Genomic DNA, 19,398 nt, shown 5'->3' with positions numbered 1-19,398 from the left:
TTCATTGTTCGAAAAATATTTATCTGAGAATAGAAATATTCCGAAAATTCATTGTCCCCACTTATTCGTGGGCCCGGCAGCCACTGTGCAGCACCAGTTCGAGGACGCTCCATGTATAATATCATTTGACTCTGAAAAGCATCCCTCGCGTCTGGACGAGGCTATAGATTTACACGAGCTTTCTTTACCTTCTTTACGTTTGTTGCCAGCATGCGAATCACATCTCACTGAATTCGAAGGCTCATGCTATTACTTCGCTCAAGGCAAAACCAATTTCTCAACGTCTAAGACATCCTGTGAGGATCTTGGGATGCACCTTGTCTACATAGACTCCAGATCGGAACAAGAATTCCTGGTGAACACCATGCAACGGGGCAATACATCCTGGATAGGGTTGTCCAGTTTGGTCTGGCTGGACGGGTCAGGTCTAAGCTATAGTGACTTCGGACGTGGGGCATTCGATGATGGTGGACATTGCTTCAGGATAAAAGATTCTGATGGTAGATGGTATGATAGAAGTTGTTCTTTCCCGTATAGATTCATCTGTGAGAAACAGGGAGGTGAGTAATCAATTTTGGTGGTGTAAAGGCGACCTCACACCTTGCGATTGGTCTGCGACTCAATTTTGGAATTAAACGTAGTAAAACTTGATGCTAATATTGAGACTTCGAATAACTTACTGTGTAACCTTCAGAATCATCTTACGAATCCCTATTTTCAAATCTGTGACTATATGCTCACATTCTTCTTAGAATAAAAGCAAATTTTATATCTAGTCATAGCAGTCATACGATTGGCTACGATTTGAAACTAATTTGGCCTTTACTCCAAAATAAAGACTTTAGAATCTTACAAAACTGTATTTTTTCAATTAATTTTAACCTTAAATAAAATTACATGTTCGATTCACATTTTCAGAAAAATAGCAAAATGTGATTTGTTCCAAAATCGGATCGCAAACAGACCCCGGGGGGGGGGGGCACTTCCATTCACGAGTGGATACCATGCGCGACCAAAGGGTCTCGAAAAGCACCCTAAACACGTAATTTCTATATTCTGAAAATGAACCCCTTAACAAGTATTGGCAGGGGCGTAGATAGCGGGGGGGGGGGTGGTGTGTACAACCATCCCCCCAGGTTTCTATGGGGGAAGAAGCAAAACTATACAGTAATAAAGCAATGAATGCTATTTAAAATCAATCAATAATAATAGCAGTAATAATCATAACGTACAGCAATGACAAACATGATAAAAATTGGACTTTTATTCAGAGTCAATCATCTTATATGCATTTACAACTTGCAAGTTTTAAGTAATAACAACTGTCTTGCGTCGTCATATACATTTAAGGATCGTTATTCAGAGTTTTACCAAGTACATTTCCTTATAATCATTAAGTATTTGCAAAGGAGATAAGTTCAAAATATTTCATTACAGATTTAAGAAAGTGTCGCTTAATCACTCCCTTTCAGAGCAATTGCTTTCATAACACATTAACACTGTTCAAACGAATTAATAAGAAATTACCTATACACATACACTGACCCTTTTCCCTGCTGGCCATGTCCTCAACCCCTACTTTGCAAAGGAAAGGTGAAAATTTTCAGTCTCTAAGGAGCGAATTAGTAAATGAATGATTTTGGAATGAAAGTGCAAATTTTGGATGGCCTCAGTGATATCCGAGGTTTTTTTCACTCAATATTCACTCCTTAAAGAGTGAACTATTTCACTAATTTTTTTCAGAGTACTTTGCGCTTTTCAAAGAAGGTAGAATCATCAAATATATAGACATGCCTTAATTCACGAAGGCAGATTGAATCAATCCATGGATAAGATTAATTTATGGTCTAAGTTAGCGTTCATACTTTTGTACTTATACATGTACTGATTATTGAATCGTTCAAGAGAATAGGAACTTAGCAAGTATGTTCCTTTCGAGCGTGTTACCTGATACTGCCATATGAAGCATTAGTATGCCTGTTTTTCCTTCATGTTGGGCATTATAATCCTTTACTGTTAAGGACTGTTTTGCATAACTATATTGGGTGAAAATAAACGTCTTCCAGTTTCAAGAAGAAGTAAGTCGAGGCGCAATGTATTTTGGAATTACTTATACCAGTGATTTCTGTACGTGCGCAGTCTTCTAGGTTTGAAGGTTATAAACTGTTACATTTCCTTACCTATGTTTTTATCATAATCATCATAACAAGGTACATAATAAGAAATGAATCGAAATTATAACAAGTTACTATCTATACAGTTTACTTCCGACAACCCGGTGAGGTTTATTTCATTTCCATACTTAATTCAATTAAGCCTTTGTAATCATGGTAATTTTAAACAGAGTGTGCTTATCATTTTAGTGTCCGCATATCTGCACGTGGATAAGAAATATAATGTTGAGCTTTTTTTATTTTACCCCTATTACTATAATTGTAATTGATATTTTTTTAGTTATTTGGCTGTTTATTTGTTTATTTCTTTAGTTGTTGATTCATTCGTTTGATCATTAACAATATCGCTACTTTTAAAAGAGTATACTACTATACTAGTAAAATAAGGAATACTAGTTATTCTAGATCAAGTTTAGCAGGACTGTCATGACCAAGATGATAACTAGACATCCGACAAATGACATTTCTCTTATGATCATCTTTACTCATTGTCATTAATCAAACAAAAGATTACTGCCATGAAAAATGTGCAAGGAAGTTTGTTTACTACTGGATGCCCTGTTTATTGCTGAAAGCAAAGTGATTAAAAGACACACGAGATAATCCATGAGGCAGATCGTGTTATTTTGCCATCTTTAACTCGTCTGCTTTGGCCCATGATATTTTGTTTTTATCGAGTACGTTATCTCCTTCATTCTTTATATTTATATATTAATTATATATATATATATATATAAAGTATGACCCAGCTAGGGATCATCCCCCCAAGGTCCAAGGACCTGTCTACGCCACTGAGTATTGGCGTGTGAAACCCTACCCTTAACAAGTATTGGAAACAAAAACGATACTCTTGGCAAATATTCCCTGAAATGAACCCCTAAACAAGTACAGGAATGTTTTATTGTTACGGTTCCTTCGGTCGTCGGCTTTACCTTATTTGGTTTAGTACGACCCCACTTCTACACCTCGCGCAAATCGGGCTCTAAAGAAGAAGTGTTGGGGCAAAAATGACATCCTTTATAAAACATTTTAATTTTGTTTTATCATCCCCGCAAATTAGACCCTAAACACGTAATTTTCCTAGCGAAATGGATACCCTTTTTTCATTATTTTTGTGTTTTTGGCACCCTTATCACGTTACGTACGTAACGTGCCCTATCGTGAAAAAGACATCCTTTTTACGTGTTTTTTTGGTCGCGCATGGTATCCACTCGTCAATGTAAGTGGCCCCTCCGGGAAACAGACGTAAGGTGTGCGGTGGCCTTAACATAAAAATAAAGCATAAAGAGAAATAAAGACCTGCGTCATTGCCGGTTTCCCCTTTATTTTCATTTGAATTATTCGAGGCAAATTGGAAGTAAAGAATGAAATATGATTACCTTTAGGCCCACATTAGCGATAAGATAATGAAGAAGAGGGATATATACGCAATTTAAGAGTTTAATATGCAGGAAGTAAAGACTCCAATTCCATCTTGGGTTCACATGGTTGGTAAGGAGTTTGTGTTATCTAGAATTGCCATTTCCATTGTGGATTTTCAACTTAATATCTTTTCCTCGCTTTCTTTTTTTCTTTGTTTCTCTCTATAATTGTGTCTGTCGGCACGTCTGTTTGCCCCCCCCCCCCCCTCCCTTCTCCTTCGCAAAACATACAATAAAAAAATTCAGTATGTGGTCCGGAAGTACCTTTTTATGCTCAAGCGGTATATGCTGGTTCTTGCTATTACTTCTCTCTAAGTGAGTCCAATTTTAGCAGCTCGATGACTCGATGTGAAGATCTGGGGATGCATCTTGTCTTCATTGAGTCGCGAGAGGAACACGATTTCTTGCGATCGAACCTCTACTACAACGACCACTGGATAGGTATCTCACCAATAACCTGGTTGAATGGCTCAACTGCTACCTTTAACAATATCCCTGATGGGTATACTGATTTAATACATAGAGGGCAGTGCTTCCAGGTGAAATGGAATTTCGGATGGGAGGACACCGACTGTTCCAACCTACACTATTTCATTTGCGAGAAACATGAAGGTGGGTGATCTGATGTGATCCGGGGGGGGGGGGGTCTCCGTCACTTTCATCGACGAATGGATACCATGCGCGACCATGGCGTCTCGAAAAGCACCCTAAACACGTAATTTCCATATTCTGAAAATGCACCCCTTAACAAGTATTGGCGTGTGAAACCCTACCCTTAACAATTATTGGAAACAAAACAATACTCTTGACAAGTATATTCCCTTAATTGAACCCCTAAATAAGTATAGCGACATTTCAATTGTTAAGTCACGGACGACGTCGGTCGTCGGTACCTATATATTAAAGGCCGGGGTTTAGTACAGCCCCACCTCCCCACACCTCGCGCAAATCGTACTCTAAATACGTTGACTCTTGGGGAAAAGTACATCCTTTATAAAACATTTAGTCTTAATTTTTTATACCCTTGTAAATTTTACTCTAAACAAGTAGCTTTCCTTGTAAAAATAGATACCTTTTTATTATTGTAGTGTTTTTGACACCCTTATTACGTTACGCACATTTACGTAACGTGACCTGACTTGAAAAAGACATCTTTTTTACGTGTTTTTTTTTACGTGGTATCCACTCTTCAATATAAGTAACACCCTTCACCCCCCACCCCCGGGATGCGATTCGAAAGAAAAATTGAAATGTGACAAAGACAACATTAACACAATATTCATTAAATCTTTTATCTAATTTCATATGGCCGCACTTAAACAGTATTTCTTATGACATTGTTGAAAGGTGCTGTGAAAAGAAAAATGCCTTCTTTGCACAACTTTGCATCTGCATTTATTGAGTGAAAAATTATGAGAAAAAAGTGTTAAAATTACCACTTTCAAACACCCTTTCTGTAATTATTTCATATGTCCTCTACAACATGAAAAGGTTATTAATTAACATCATTTAGTGTCTTCCTTTCTCTCTTCTGTCACAGAGGTCGGACCCGACTGTGGACCAAGTGACCTGAGATTCTCACACTCCTGCTACGTCTTTCACGAAACAAAGTCCACCTTCTCCTCTGCAAAACTGTCGTGCGAAAGTGTTCCTGGACGGCATCTCGTCTTCATAGGTTCTAACGAGGAACAGGAATTCCTGGAGGCGAACCTTCCAAACGACGGGGAAGGGTATTGGATAGGATTATCTAGTGTAACCTGGACGGATGGGTCTGGTCTGACGTACAACAACTTTGGCGGGCCATACATTTCCTGCTTCAATAATGACGGGGATAAATTTCGTCTGGTAGAGGGTTCTCGAGAATGGCATGACTGGTGGAATGACTATTTCCTTTTCATTTGTGAGAGGGACTTACGTGAGTACTATAAAACTAGACTAATACTGGGAAAACAGATTGTCTCACACAGTGTGCTATAAAAGTGTGTTCACAGTGTGGTCACAATGTTGAACATTGTGTTCACAGTTTGTTGTATCCAAAATGTTAACATAATGTGTCCCTAGAGTGTGTTCAGGTTGTGTCACAAGTTTGTTCACCGTGTGTTCACAGCATTTCCCAAGAGTGCGTTCACAGTGTGTTCATGGGGTGTTTACAGCGTGTTCATGGTGTGTCGCAGTATGTCCTCAGTGTGTTGACAATGTGTTCAGTGTATACAGTATGTCCAAAGTGTGTCATTCAGTGTGTGCTCACAGTGTTGATCACTTTGTGAAATCACATTTACACAATTAATTTGAGAAGTTCAAAGGCGCATTATCGTCTGTTATCACGAGGAAACTGACACCATTCGGCTATAATTCACACAGAGAAGAACGACATTTTGACCTGTCCAGTAGTGCAATGCCACTGGATAATGCTTCAACGTATTACAATGGCAATAACAGTGTGAATCACATTTTCTAAAACTCCGCTATCTGAACACTATCACTTCCGCCGTGTCCACAGTCTGGAATAATGTCCACACTAATGAATTTGAGCATTTATACAGTTAGTTCAACACACAGTGTGGACACACTGTCATGACGGTTAACGCACTGTGGGGCAATGTATATAATAACATAATGTATGATAATATAAGGTTTTATCGGTCGGTGGTGCTGAAGCTGCCGACTGACGCTAATCAATATGACGTGTGTTTTGGAGTTCTTTTTTTTCTCATTTGTATTTTATCTATTTTATTTGTTAAAATATGAATCTCTTTATATTTTTGCAGCTTGTAGTGGAACCTTGATGAATGGAGTAGAGCAAAACGGTTCCTGTTACTTCTTCTCTGACGTTAAATGGGACTTCTTCCAGGCTGACAATTTCTGTAAGTACCATGAGATGAATCTGGTGTCGATTGGATCACAGGAAGAGCAAGACTTCCTGGTCACTCATCTTGATGATAACGAAGACTATTGGATCGGTTTGAATGGCATATCCTGGCTCGATGGCACATCTCTTGTCTATAATAAATTTCCATATAACGGTTCTGTTTTTGACGACGAAGGTCGCTGCTTCTTTATGCATCCAACCGATCTGCCGTGGTACGACGAGAGCTGTTCGGCTAGCAGCCATTACGTGTGTGAAAAGGAAATCGGTAAGCCGTATGTATTATAAGGGAAAAGCACCCAGTGTTCTTTCTGGTTCATGTTGGCTTGGTCTACAAGCAGGTGGTCATTTGGTATTATTCTCAGATTGTCGAATACCATGTTGACTGTGAATTTGTTCTAATTGCCGCTTGATCTATACTTGGTTTAACACGTACCACTTAGTATAATTTTCATTAAGCCTATTCTAATGCATAGTAGTGGAGATGTCACCTAATCTAGGTTTTTCATTAGCTGGTATAGTAGGTGAAAAAACAAAGCTTTGTTGCGATGTATTTAGATTATATAGTACTTAAAATGAAGTGAGGTTGAATATACGAATAAAGAATTATGACATTGTCCAACCGTTTTGTAGAAACCTTTTTCACATCTAATGTCAAAGACCAATGGCGTCTCCCTTACGAAGACAAGTTCAACGAACAAGAGAAATGAGAGATAAGGATAGGGAAAAGGGTGAAACATGGTGAAAGGTGGAATATCCTGTATATCAAAATCTCAAAATCACGTCTTCGCCGCTCACGACTCTTTGGTTATTACGCCCATGGTCAGACCGTCAGGGCGATTTCATCTTATGTTCCGAATACAGTGCGTCCCAGAAAAAAACGAAACCGAGATTGAGCGACAATTGATCATAACTTAACCACAAATACAATAGACATATGACCTACCAACGTAAAGCTTAGAATCCCCTTTTTCATCTGATATTACTTGCATTTACGCATGGGTGAGCAAAAAAATCTGAAGAAAGGATGACATAAACTCACTTGGCGGGGGGGGGGTATCTGGGTTTCAAAAAGAAAATCACATGACTAAAAAGTTCAATATCTGATCTTTTTTTATACCTTAATTACAAAATATGGTCAAGAAGTAAACAATGCTTGCATTTCCATAATTTCATTAAATAAACGGTTTCCATAGAAGCTATCGCATGGTTAAAAAAAACTTAATGCATGGCTGATAGTCAACAAAACGGAGTGTCGAGTGAGTAAAACCTCTTCATTTTATGAAATTATTGTAATTCAAGCCTTATGTCAAATAACCAGAACTTTGTTATTTTTTGTCCATTTTCTGTAATTGAGGTATCAAATTAAAGAGCAGATATTGAACTTTTTAGTAATGTTTTCTTTTTGAAAAAAAGATAAAGCCAGCAAAAATGACTTTTTGGTATCCCCTCTTCAAATTGTTTTTGCTCACTTAAGCTTGAATGAGGAATAATTTAAGTAATATGAAAGAGGAAATTCTAAGCTTTACAATGGTAGGTCATTTGTCTATTGTATTTGTGATTAAGTTATGATAAATCATCGATAAATCTCGGTTTCGTTTTTTTGTGGGACGCACTGTATATCGGTGTGCAGATAATGCATTCTTTCAGTGAAGTTATTTGGATTCAATTCAGTGACATCAACTGCATGAATTATTTGAGAAACACTGCCTAATCGAATCTTATTTTCATTCTATTGAGCAGGGGAAACCTCCACTGACGGTGGGCCAGTACAGACTTCTGATTTGCCATCCAGCAAAGGTAATTAGCCAGAGTTCAACATTTTTTGTCAACTATCCTATCCGTGTGCTTACATCCTGAGTAACATTGCGTTGTTGGATGACCCCCCCCCCCCTCCCGAAGATCTGTGATTAATGATCACCTCATAATCAATCAATCAATAAATAAATAAATGATAATGTTCTTGTTTAGCGTATATCACATCATGATTTCACGTTCCTAAGCGCTTCTAAAAAAAAATTGGATATTACTACTCTGGTTTAGCCCCGCATCCTTTGATAGCGCGGAGGCATTTCAACCAATAACTTCCTACCAGGTACCAATTCACCTCACCTGGGTCGAGTGCAGCACAATGTTGATGAATTTCTTGCCGACTCAATTAATTACGCCATGGCTGGGATTCGAACCCATGACCCTCTGCTTTAAAGTCAGAAGACTAATCCACTGGCCCACAACGCTTGATTACATGAAAAAATGTGAGAACATGGCAGCCTGGTGACATCTTTAGAATATTTTAAAGGACAAGTCCACCCCAACAAAAACTTGATTTGAATAAAAAGAAAAAAAAATCAAAAAGCACAACACTGAAAATTTCATCAGAATCGGATGTAAAATAAGAAAGTTATGGCATTTTAAAGTTTCACTTATTTTCAACAAAATAGTTACATGAACGAGCCAGTTACATCCAGATGAGAGAGTTGATGACATCACTCACTATTTCTTTTGTATTTTATGATATGAAATATGAAATATTTTGATTTTCTCGTCATTGTCATGTAAAATGAAGTTTCATTCCTCCCTGAACACGTGGAATTCCATTATTTTAACATTTTGTGCTTCAGGCAAGGAGGTCCTAATTGTCAAATTCGTAAAAATTGAAATATTGTATAATTCAAACAATAAAAAACAAAAGAAATAGTGAGTGACATCATCGACTCTCTCATTTGGATGTAACTGGCTCGTTCATATAACTATTTTGTTGAAAATAAGCGAAACTTTGAAATGTCATAACTTTCTTATTTTACATCGGATTTTGATGAAATCTTCAGCATTGTGCTTGTCTGATTTTTCTCTATTGATTCAAATCAACATTTTTCTGAGGTGGACTTGACCTTTAATAGTCTGAGATGTAAGAATGTCCCTTAGATTCATGTGTGCACTCAACATGCCTTGTGCTATATGCTTCTCCCTATTCCTCACGTATTGTCCTAACATCATTAACGCCTTCATATGCATCTGTCTTTATACAGGCATCGGTAGATCAATGTCCATCAAACTTGTTGCTGATGACTCTATTCTCAAGGAACGTCATGTGCTTGCTTCACACCGTGTATCATCAGTCAGTCGATGCGCTAGACAATGCCTTGCTGAAGAGTGTTGTTCCTGCTTCACCTTCATCGAACAAGAGAGGGCGTGCTTACTTGCTGTTGCTTGCGAGACTGGTGACGAAGTGAACTATGAGCCGATGCAAGGGGCTCGAACATATTCGAAAGTGTAGATTGAAAGGGACTAATGGTACAAGCATGATTCAATTTTAAGAAGTACAAGTCGAACAAGATCAAGTTTTAGGTCAAATAATTTCTGAAGTGGGCAACGAATAAGAACGCATACAGCAGCATTGGTAGAACACACTAAATAATCTATGATGTACATTTATGAGACGTATCGAATTGTCAGCTTTAGTCGGTGTAAAGGTCCTTAGTCTAGCGAAATGCCTCAATTATCACTATGCCCGTCTTGTATTCCAGCAATGACACTCCATTTCATTTTTTGATAACTCAAAACCGTAAGAAGTCCTAACATGAACCAATATCATTTCCCCTTCGGTGTATTTGGCTTCTTTTCCAAACTAACGTTTGAGAGAAATAAAATCAAGCAATGAATGAATTCAAAGCTAAAATTCATCATTTGTATTGTTCCAGTTGTCATGCTTGACACTAATTTAGCCAAATACAGTTCATTCGCTGGCATTTACTACTCTGTTCAAGTTATGTATTTGAATGTTTGAATACCGTTGAAATAATCGCTCTAATTTTGCAATGTTTATTATTGCTGTCTTCGCAGTTCGCATTGTTGACACATGTCATTTTGAATGTTTTTTTCTTCATGTAGATAGACGGTCCATGCATTGGCGGCGGAAGCCAAAAAAAAAAAGGGGGGGGGACCACCACACAAAAAAGGTTTTCAACCACAAATTATAGGGGGGACGCAGGAGAAGAATTGATAAGCAAAAAAAGTTTAGGGGGACACGTCCCCCCCCCCCCCCCCCCCGCTTCCACCGCCTATGGCTCCAAGTGAGATCAAACGTTGTTGAATGGGCTACCCTTTAGATAAACAATGATAATAACAAACAATGAATATTAATAAGAAAAAATCAGTATCCAGTATATTTAATCAAGAATCTTGTGTCAAAGCTGCTATATTTTTTTTACATTTCTTCAGTTCGTAATCCATGTTGATAACGTAACCACAAAAACGAACCCTCCCGGTTTGGACAGCTCATAAATGATCGTTTAAAAGAAAGAAAAAGAAAGGAGCGCCAAGACAACAGTGAGTTTGTGAGATCTTCGGAATTGTGAAAATAAGAAAAAAAATATTTTTTTGCTGGATTAGGCTCTAAATGATACAATATGACGGTTAAACTTCGTCATTCCGAAGGTTCGTAATTCCGAAGATTCTTTATTACGAAGGTTCGTAATTCCGAAACACGTAAAGTGCCTATACCTCCATGTTCGTTAATCCGAAAACGTAAAAGGGTTCGTTAATCCGAATATTTGTGGCGTTATTCCGAAGGTTCGATAATCTGAAAACGAAATAAGGATCGATGTTCCAAAGGTTCGTTAATCCGAAAACGAAATAAGGTTCGTTGTTCAGAAGGCTCGTTAGTCCGAAAACGAAATAAGGTTAGTTAATCATTACAATTTCGGACTAACGAACCTTCGGAATTACGAACCTCATTTCGTTTTCGGATTAACGAACCATCGGAATTAGGAACCTCACTTTGTTTTCGGACTAACGAACCTTCGGAATTACGAACCTCATTTCGTTTTTTGACTTACGATCTTACGGAATTACGAACCTTTGGAAATACGAACCTTCGGAATAGCGAAAATTCGGAATAACGAGCTTCGGAATTACGAATGTATGCGGAATATGACAGTGATATTGCCAATAACTTTATGCGATTAGCAATCATGGCAAAGGCAATAATGTGGTGCATTTTATGAAAGTAATGACACAATTCCGTTTTCCAATGGCAATCAAAGATACAGTCACGTCAAATTCAAGAGCTGACAACATCTAAAAAATTCATTTATTTCATGTCATTTGACAGAACATCAATATATTGAGAAAATCTGCCCAACTTTGGCAAAAGGAAGCAAATGACAGATCTGTCGAATTTGAGTTATTGTTGTTTCTGACACCCCTTTGCATGTTGCACGTTCAGGCAAAATTTGGGCAAGAAATGATCGTTCTATGGAAAGATATTGACGAAAATATGTTGTTAAATTGCAATGACGCCTATGTAAGTGACAAACACATATTGCTAATTTACAACAAATTATATTTTGGAACTTGCTCCCTTTTGTCAAAGTACGGCAGAAATGCATTTTCAATGAATGTGGCGTTATCCTTATCACCAATATTAATTGTTAATAAATCATATTCCATGCAACATTTCTCTCCTACAGATTTGTCAGTAAGTAATAACGGGATATGAGATTGAGTGAGTAATTAATAAAACGTTTATGCCTGTCAGTGTAGCTATTGTGCTCAACTCTCAAAATGTCTTTTTTACAATGTTTATAATGAATGACTTTAGCAAAAAAATAATCTCTTGTCACACGAACGAGAACACGAAGTAGATTGACTTTAGTAAGAACCTCTGAATATCGCATATTATTATCGAGGTAAAGCGTCTCATATCTCTGTCGGATCGACAAGTTGAAGACATTTCAGCCAGGCCAGTCAAGTGTGAAAGGTAAGTAAATAGTGAGGAAAAATGGTTTTTAAAGATATTTATGTTAACATTCGTTATTTGATATATTTTGTATATAGTCTTGGATGTTCAGCAACGTTATGAAAATATTAGTAGGTTGTCTGAAATATATGCTTTCAAGGGATAGTTAATATCTGAGAAAATATTCGAAAGGGTGTAATTCTCTATTTGTTTCTCTTTTAGAAGGGAAAAAATAGTTCACATACAACTTACACTGAAGATAAATAGTAGCTGTAACAAATCGCTTTGCGTTTTCGCTGATAGATTGTTAAAGCGACAACGAGCATTCCTACGCGACGTTTTCAATTTTTTAGAATGTTTCTAGTACGAAAAGGTAATAAATCTGTGTTTTTTAATAATCTGCTTATTAGTGTTAGTGTTTTTAGTGTTAGTTTGATCATTCTGAAATGAATGTTGAGATGAATATAGTACGGTGTACAGGCTTTTCTTGAGCGTGTAAGATTTCACAAATTTGTGGTAACACATTTTGAGAACTGTCACGCCATTTACCAATTACTATATATTTGGACAAGGTTATATAGAAGAACAGCAATATATAGAGTCAGTGACCGAGAATGGACATGATGGAAGAACAAAAATAATAAAAATCTGTTTTACGTGGATGGGTTCTAGGATGCCGACATTGTAGGTTAATAAAACAAATTATTAGGATCACAATTCATTTATAATAATTGATGTACATGATTGCGAACATCGAGACATAAAAAACAGCAGAGAAAAGCCCATTGAATTGTTCTAGTGAAGATAAGATCACGGTGCAATCTAATGACAAATTAATTTAACAACACTGTATTGTATCTGTATGATTCATTTTCAGATGGATGTTATATTTTGTATTTTCACGGTTCTTATCACCCAACATTTCTCATTTTTTTATCAGCAAGTAAATGCACAAGGTAATTCCACTACTAGTTGTAGGAGTAGTAGTAGTAGTTGTTGTTGTTGTAGTTCCACTTCTGCTTGTACACTTCTAATGATCTTCATTATACCACAAACACTAAAAATGCTACTGCTATTACTGATATGCTGGTACTGCTCTTATTGATATGCTGTTATTTCGTCGGTGTTATTATAAACAATAAGATTGCCTTATATTCTATTACTATAAGAAAAGAAAAAGGAAACAGTAATAAAGCAGTATACTGTAGTCACTGTTATGATAATAATAATATAGAGTATTTCTAAAGCGCCAAATCCACATTGATTATGTGCTCAAGGCGCTGAAATATACTTGGCATATTATTATTACCCCGGCTGTAGCTGAGCGGCCATATAGGCGCTAAAGCATTCAAGGAATAAATCCTACCGGGTACCCATTCACCTCACTTGGGTCGAGTGCAGCCCAATGTGGATAAATTTCTTGCCGAAGGAAATTACGCCATGGCTGGGATTCGAACCCACGACCCTCTGTTTGAAAGTCCGAAGACTAATCCACTGGGTCACAACGCTCCACGTTATTCGGAAATCCATGTACATGAGACATTATAGATATCCTGCTCAGTGTTTCGGCTCCCCATACCATACAAATCTTTATGTGTGATTTTATTTTTGATCAGATGCCGAATGTAGTGGAAATGGGTACATCGTGCACAACGGGTCTTGCTACTTCTTCTCAAACATCCAATCAAATTTTAAGACATCGAATCTATTTTGTAAAGATCATGGAATGCACTTGGTTTCCATCCAATCTTCTGACGAGCAGGCGTTTCTTGTCAAAGAGATCACGAAGAGAAGTACCGAAGATTACTGGATAGGTCTATCAGGGTTCTCATGGTTAAATGGTTCTCGTCTGTCGTATATTAACTTTCCAGCAATCAACAAGGCTCTTGATGACGGCGGAAGGTGCTTCAGGCTAAGAGCCAACAAGAATAATTGGCATGATGATACTTGTTCCGATCAATTCAAATTTATCTGTGAAGTGGAATGTGGTAAGCAATGCAAATGTCGTTTACACTGTTTCCGTTGTCTTTTTTAAGCAATAGCTAAACTGCTAAAGTATATGTTGAAAGAGAGATGTTTTGATACTAGTATCCAGAAAAACATACTCTCGTCTATCGTAATGGTACAATCTGGGTTCGGTTTTAGCTCCACGTGCCACATTAGATTGGTAGGAAGAACACCCTGTTATTTTTCCTTTCTTTCTTTCTTTCTTTAGCATGTTTAAAGAGGGATACCCCTTCGAAATGCTTTCGCTTGCTTGATTCTTGAGGTAGATAACATGTCTTTTGTATGAAGAAAAGAATCCTTCCTTGGAAAAAAAATATATACGGGGTTCCATATGATAATAATAATAATAATATTAACATTTGTAATGCGCCGGTATCGATCATAAAAAAATGCTCATGGCGCAATAAATAAAAGAAAAGGAAAGGAAAAAGAAAGGAAGGAAGGAAGGAAGAAAACCTACTAAAAAGAGGAGAATAACAATTACCTAAAAGCTTGCGTGAATAACCAGGTTTTAAGAGAACTTTTGAAAGTGGTGAGACGAAATATTGCGGATTTCTATTGGCAGTTTATTCCATTAGAAAGGCCCAGCATGTTGAAATGATCGACCCCCCCCCCCATGAATTATGAGATTGTGGTACAGCGAGTAAGAATGAACTAGAAGACCTAAGGTTGCAAGAGGGATTGTATGGAGTAATCAAGGAAAGTTGCATTGAGGTGCAGTTGATCTCCTTTTCAACATGTTCAAAATGCCATGAATAATCAATGCTGCTCATTAATTGCTCTTACAAATCTCGATATAAATATCACCAATTTAACAAGTTCGATCTTGGATACAAAAATCAGTAGAAAAAAGAATACCAATAATGCTACTGTGACCACTGGCGGATCCAGGGGGGGAGGTGCACAACAGGCCCGTACCCTACCCCCCCCCCCCGTGTGAGGCGCAATAAAAATTCGTTATGTAAAAATGCCATTAAAACAGCAGTTTGCCACACACCCCCCCCCCCCCTCCTCCCCCCCCCCCCCCCTTCGAAAGTGAAGACCTTTTTTTTGCTTGTCAATTTTTTTTTTTCGTGGACGAAATCCAATTGTTTGTTGAAACCTTTTTTTTTTGCTTGTAAAATTTTTCCTTCGGAAAATAGCCCCCCTTCGCAATATCCTGGATCCACCCGCCCCTGACTGTCAATAGAAAGTATCTGTGAGTCACAAATACTTACTATGGTCACAGTGGCAAAAGTCATTCATTCGATGTTACGGCCGGAATAAGGTGTGGGTTCAAAATTCGATGTTGTAATGAATTTAATTTGCATTATTAACTTTTTATTGTTGATGATTGGTGATTTGTGATTTTTTTTACCTGATTGCTAAAAAAGCATGAATGCTTGTAAACAAGCAACCAGAACACCGACGGCTTAAGGTCCCCTCCGAGGGACCTGGTACTGATGATTAATGCCTTACCAAAGGGCACTAGCGCACCAAGTGGGAATCGAACCCGGGTCAACGGAATACGAATCCCCGCTCTACCGACTGAGCTATCGCGCCTCCTCATTGTTTGAAATTGAGGCGACACTCCGAAAAGCCCAACATTTGTAACGGATTGGTTCAAGCGAAATGAATCCGTTACAGGGATTGGGTCAACGGCATTCTGATTTTTTATGCTTTTTCTTCCAACTTCAGATTGCCCACATCTCATGGGGGAGTTGCCAGATTACATGTACATGCATGACCAGTCCTGTTATTACTTCTCTCCGCTCGCTGATGACTTCAACGCTTCAAAATCAAGATGTGAAGGCCTTGGAATGCATCTCGTGTACATCGAATCCGAGGATGAGGAGCAGTTCTTGGTCTCGAATCGTGAAAACGGCGCTGACTATTGGATAGGATTGGCCAGGGTGGGCTGGCTAGACAGGTCACAGATCACCTACAACAAGTTCCAGGAACTTCAGAGCACGTTCGACAGTGGTGGTTCGTGCTTCCGGTTACGACATCCAGAGTTTGACTGGCACGAAAGTACCTGTGGTTCAACGCATCCCTACATTTGTGAAAAGGCGTTCGATGGGCAAGGTATTTGGGAGTGTTCGCACCGTGAGGCAAAACGCTTTCAAGAACATATAAAATGTATTGTCTAATGCCCTTTAAGACAATGACCAACCAAGAAGTCTTTGTCGGAAATTTGTGAATCAAAACGACAGTTCCGTCATGGACAGTTAGACTCGGAACAACCGACATGAAATAATAAAATATTTGCAATTTCTCGTTAGCCTTCAAACTTATATCGGACGAACTTCGTTTCCGGTTCAACTTTTCGACAATGACCTCCAGGTGTTCTTGATCATTTGAAGGACATTTTCCATTTCATTTGCTGAGCTCTTGAACACGCTTTGCTTTTTATTTCAATCTTTATTGATCAAAATATAAATCACAATATATAAATCAAACAAATTAACAAGCTATTTACATGATTAAACAAAGCAGCATTCGTGTATAATACCAGTTTATAAAGACAGATACAAAAGACAAATTAAATATCACCCAGAAGGAAAAACCAGTTCCACTGGACCAGTTAGACCAGTATAATTTTAACTGGTAACTCTGGAAATTGGAACATCGGTTTACTGGTCTAACTGGTCATACTGGTCCAGTTAAAATTTTATACTGGTCTTGTTTATGGTGGTTGTTGCTGGTCTCAATGGTCTTAATGGTCTTAATACTGGTTTCACTGGTCTTCATACTGCATTCTAACTGGTCCTCAAACTGGTCGAACTGGAATTCGTACTGGTCTTACTGGATCAGTTTATTACATGCATTTGGTTTGTTATATACCATGGCCAGTGAAATGTGATAGAAAAGATAGTTAGTAAATTAATCTTTCTGCTGTTATTTTGAATGTGATGTATGAAATTATACATTTTCATTGTGAATTAGTTCAAACACTTATTTTGAAGGTTTTCAAACAACAATGAGTGCTATTGCAAGGATATTCCATTATAAATCCTGATTTTTCTTTAAAAAACAGGAAATATGCAAATGAGGTAAACCATGTGATTAGCACCATCCTAATTACTGGTATTACTGGTCTTGACCAGTTTAATTTCAAACATTGAATTACTTTAGACCAGTTGACTATATATCAGAGGAATACATCTTGCTTTGATCTTAATCATAATTAGAGGAAATAATTATTTTAATGTTAATATCAATACTTGATAATTATGATAATATTAATAATAATAATTACAATATAAATAACAATAATAACAGTAATAAGAATGATTACAACAATGATCATAATAATCATAATAATAATAATTGTGATAATCATAAGAGCAATGATGATAACAATGATAACGATAATAAGTTTCTCTGAATTGCAAGATTCATTTTTCATAATTTGTTAAATGATCTGACTTGAAAGTCATTATTTATTGGACCAGTAACCGGAATGCAATTGTTTGAACTGGTCTCCAGTTCATTTTTACTGGTCCAGTTAAAAATCAATTGGTCCAGTAAACATATACTGGAAACCAGTAAAAATCTACTGGAAACCATTTATTGGACCAGTAACACCAGTTTAATGAAAAACGATTTAACTGGTATTACTAATTGCTTCAACTGGAATGCAATTGTTGGAACTGGTCTCCAGTTGATTTTTACTGGTCCAGTTAAAAATCAACTGGCCCAGTAAAAATATACTGGAAACCAGTAAAATTATACTGGAAACCAGTAAAAAAAAATTACTGGTCTAACTGGTTTTTCCTTCTGGGCAAATATCGTTTTTTTATGTACAAGTAACATACAAATATTGTTAATGTTATTCAATTCAATTCAATTCAATTCTTTTATTTCATTTCCATTCAAAACATAATACAAAGTAATATAAAACAATACAAATCAAATACAATTTTACAGAAGGGCATTCTTCGTAAAAAAAAAACAGTATAATATAGAGCATAAATGGATATGGAAATGAGGGGGATCCACTAATGAGCAAAGCTTGTAAAATTGTGGATCCCCTTGGAAAAGAAGAAATTATAGTCGACTTACTATATGCGTACATGCATGTATTACAGGAAAGAAAAAGAGAAAAAGAAATCATATTGGCGGAAACATAAAAACTGAACAAATGCAAAGCTTTTCACACAAAGATTGTTAATGTTATACTAAGCTTCGACTGATAAAATATTCCATGAATGTAGCACTACTTCAATATTTAACTCTTTATGAATAATAATTCATCCTAAATTGTTTCCTTACACAGCCCATATGCTATCCACCTCCTTCAAACTTGTAGCTGACGACGCAACGCTCGACGATGAAGCCATTATATCATCCTACTCGGTGCGCTCAGTAAGTAGGTGCGCGAAGTTGTGTGTGGGTGAAAAAGATTGTGCGTACTTTACGTTCATTGCACACGAGAGGGCGTGCTCTATTGGCCGGCCATTACTCTCTGCGGACGTTTCTCACTTTGAACCAAGACACGGAGCTAGGACGTACTCCATAATTTAGAATTTAAATGAACAATTGATTTGATGATTTCTAGTTCAAGACAGTTATTGTAGGAACAATTTGTAAGCTGTCTTGCATAATAGATTGTATATACATATAGCGTTTGATTTGACTTTGAACGCTCCTTATATTAAACAAATTTAATAGGCTTATAATTATCATCATCTATGTATCATTTGCTCTTTTGTTAAGAATTTAGACACCATTACCTGTAAATTGAATGCTTAGAATTATGTCCTACATTAACCAAGCATTTCGCTTGTACAGCATCAACACGTAATTCCTGCTTTTACATTTTATAAATAGGTTTAGCAAAAAAAAAAGAACTTTGTTCATGTCCATCGTAACTCTTTCTCCTGTCTTGTCTTGTTTCCTGACAATATTTTAATACTTTCGACTCGTAGAACGTGTAAAATATGATGATCATGCTTTCCCCAACGTACTACTTTAAGAAGAACACAAAGAATAATACCTGTGATATATTTTGATGTTTTTATTTTTTTTAATGATACGAACGATGTACCTGTAAAATATGGGGCGACCAGCATTATAATGCATACACTGTAAACAAGTCCCTGATTTTATAGAAAATAAAAGAGAAGATTTTCCAGAAAGCAATAACAGAATCATTCACAAAACAGGTCTGCTTAAAAAGGGGAAAAGGGTGTTTTATTTAAGGAAATT

At 37.1% G+C, this 19,398-nt stretch overlaps 1 protein-coding gene across 1 annotated transcript; it reads left to right on the top strand.

Moving 5' to 3' along the window:
• Positions 1-310: 310 nt before the first annotated feature.
• On the top strand, positions 311-19,026 carry LOC121419741 (macrophage mannose receptor 1-like). Its single transcript, XM_041614198.1, has 9 exons — positions 311-560; positions 5,136-5,510; positions 6,364-6,729; positions 8,205-8,261; positions 9,491-9,682; positions 13,818-14,189; positions 15,886-16,272; positions 18,467-18,555; positions 19,021-19,026. The coding sequence occupies exons 1-9, from the start codon at positions 311-313 to the stop codon at positions 19,024-19,026; spliced, it is 2,094 nt and encodes a 697-aa protein (XP_041470132.1).
• Positions 19,027-19,398: the final 372 nt, after the last annotated feature.

The sequence above is a fragment of the Lytechinus variegatus genome, chromosome 8 (assembly GCF_018143015.1).
Source record: "Lytechinus variegatus isolate NC3 chromosome 8, Lvar_3.0, whole genome shotgun sequence".
Lineage (NCBI taxonomy): Eukaryota > Metazoa > Echinodermata > Echinoidea > Temnopleuroida > Toxopneustidae > Lytechinus > Lytechinus variegatus.
The sequence above is the reverse complement of the archived record's forward strand: the minus strand, read 5'-3'. Positions and strand labels throughout refer to the sequence as shown.

Bases quoted from the DNA above. Each gene is read 5' to 3' on its own strand.
- LOC121419741 (XM_041614198.1), top strand. From the start codon at position 311: ATGCACCTTGTCTACATAGACTCCAGATCGGAACAAGAATTCCTGGTG. The intron at 6,730-8,204 runs GTAAGCCGTATG...TCTATTGAGCAG, and splicing joins CGTGTGTGAAAAGGAAATCG to GGGAAACCTCCACTGACGGT. The intron at 8,262-9,490 runs GTAATTAGCCAG...GTCTTTATACAG, and splicing joins TGATTTGCCATCCAGCAAAG to GCATCGGTAGATCAATGTCC.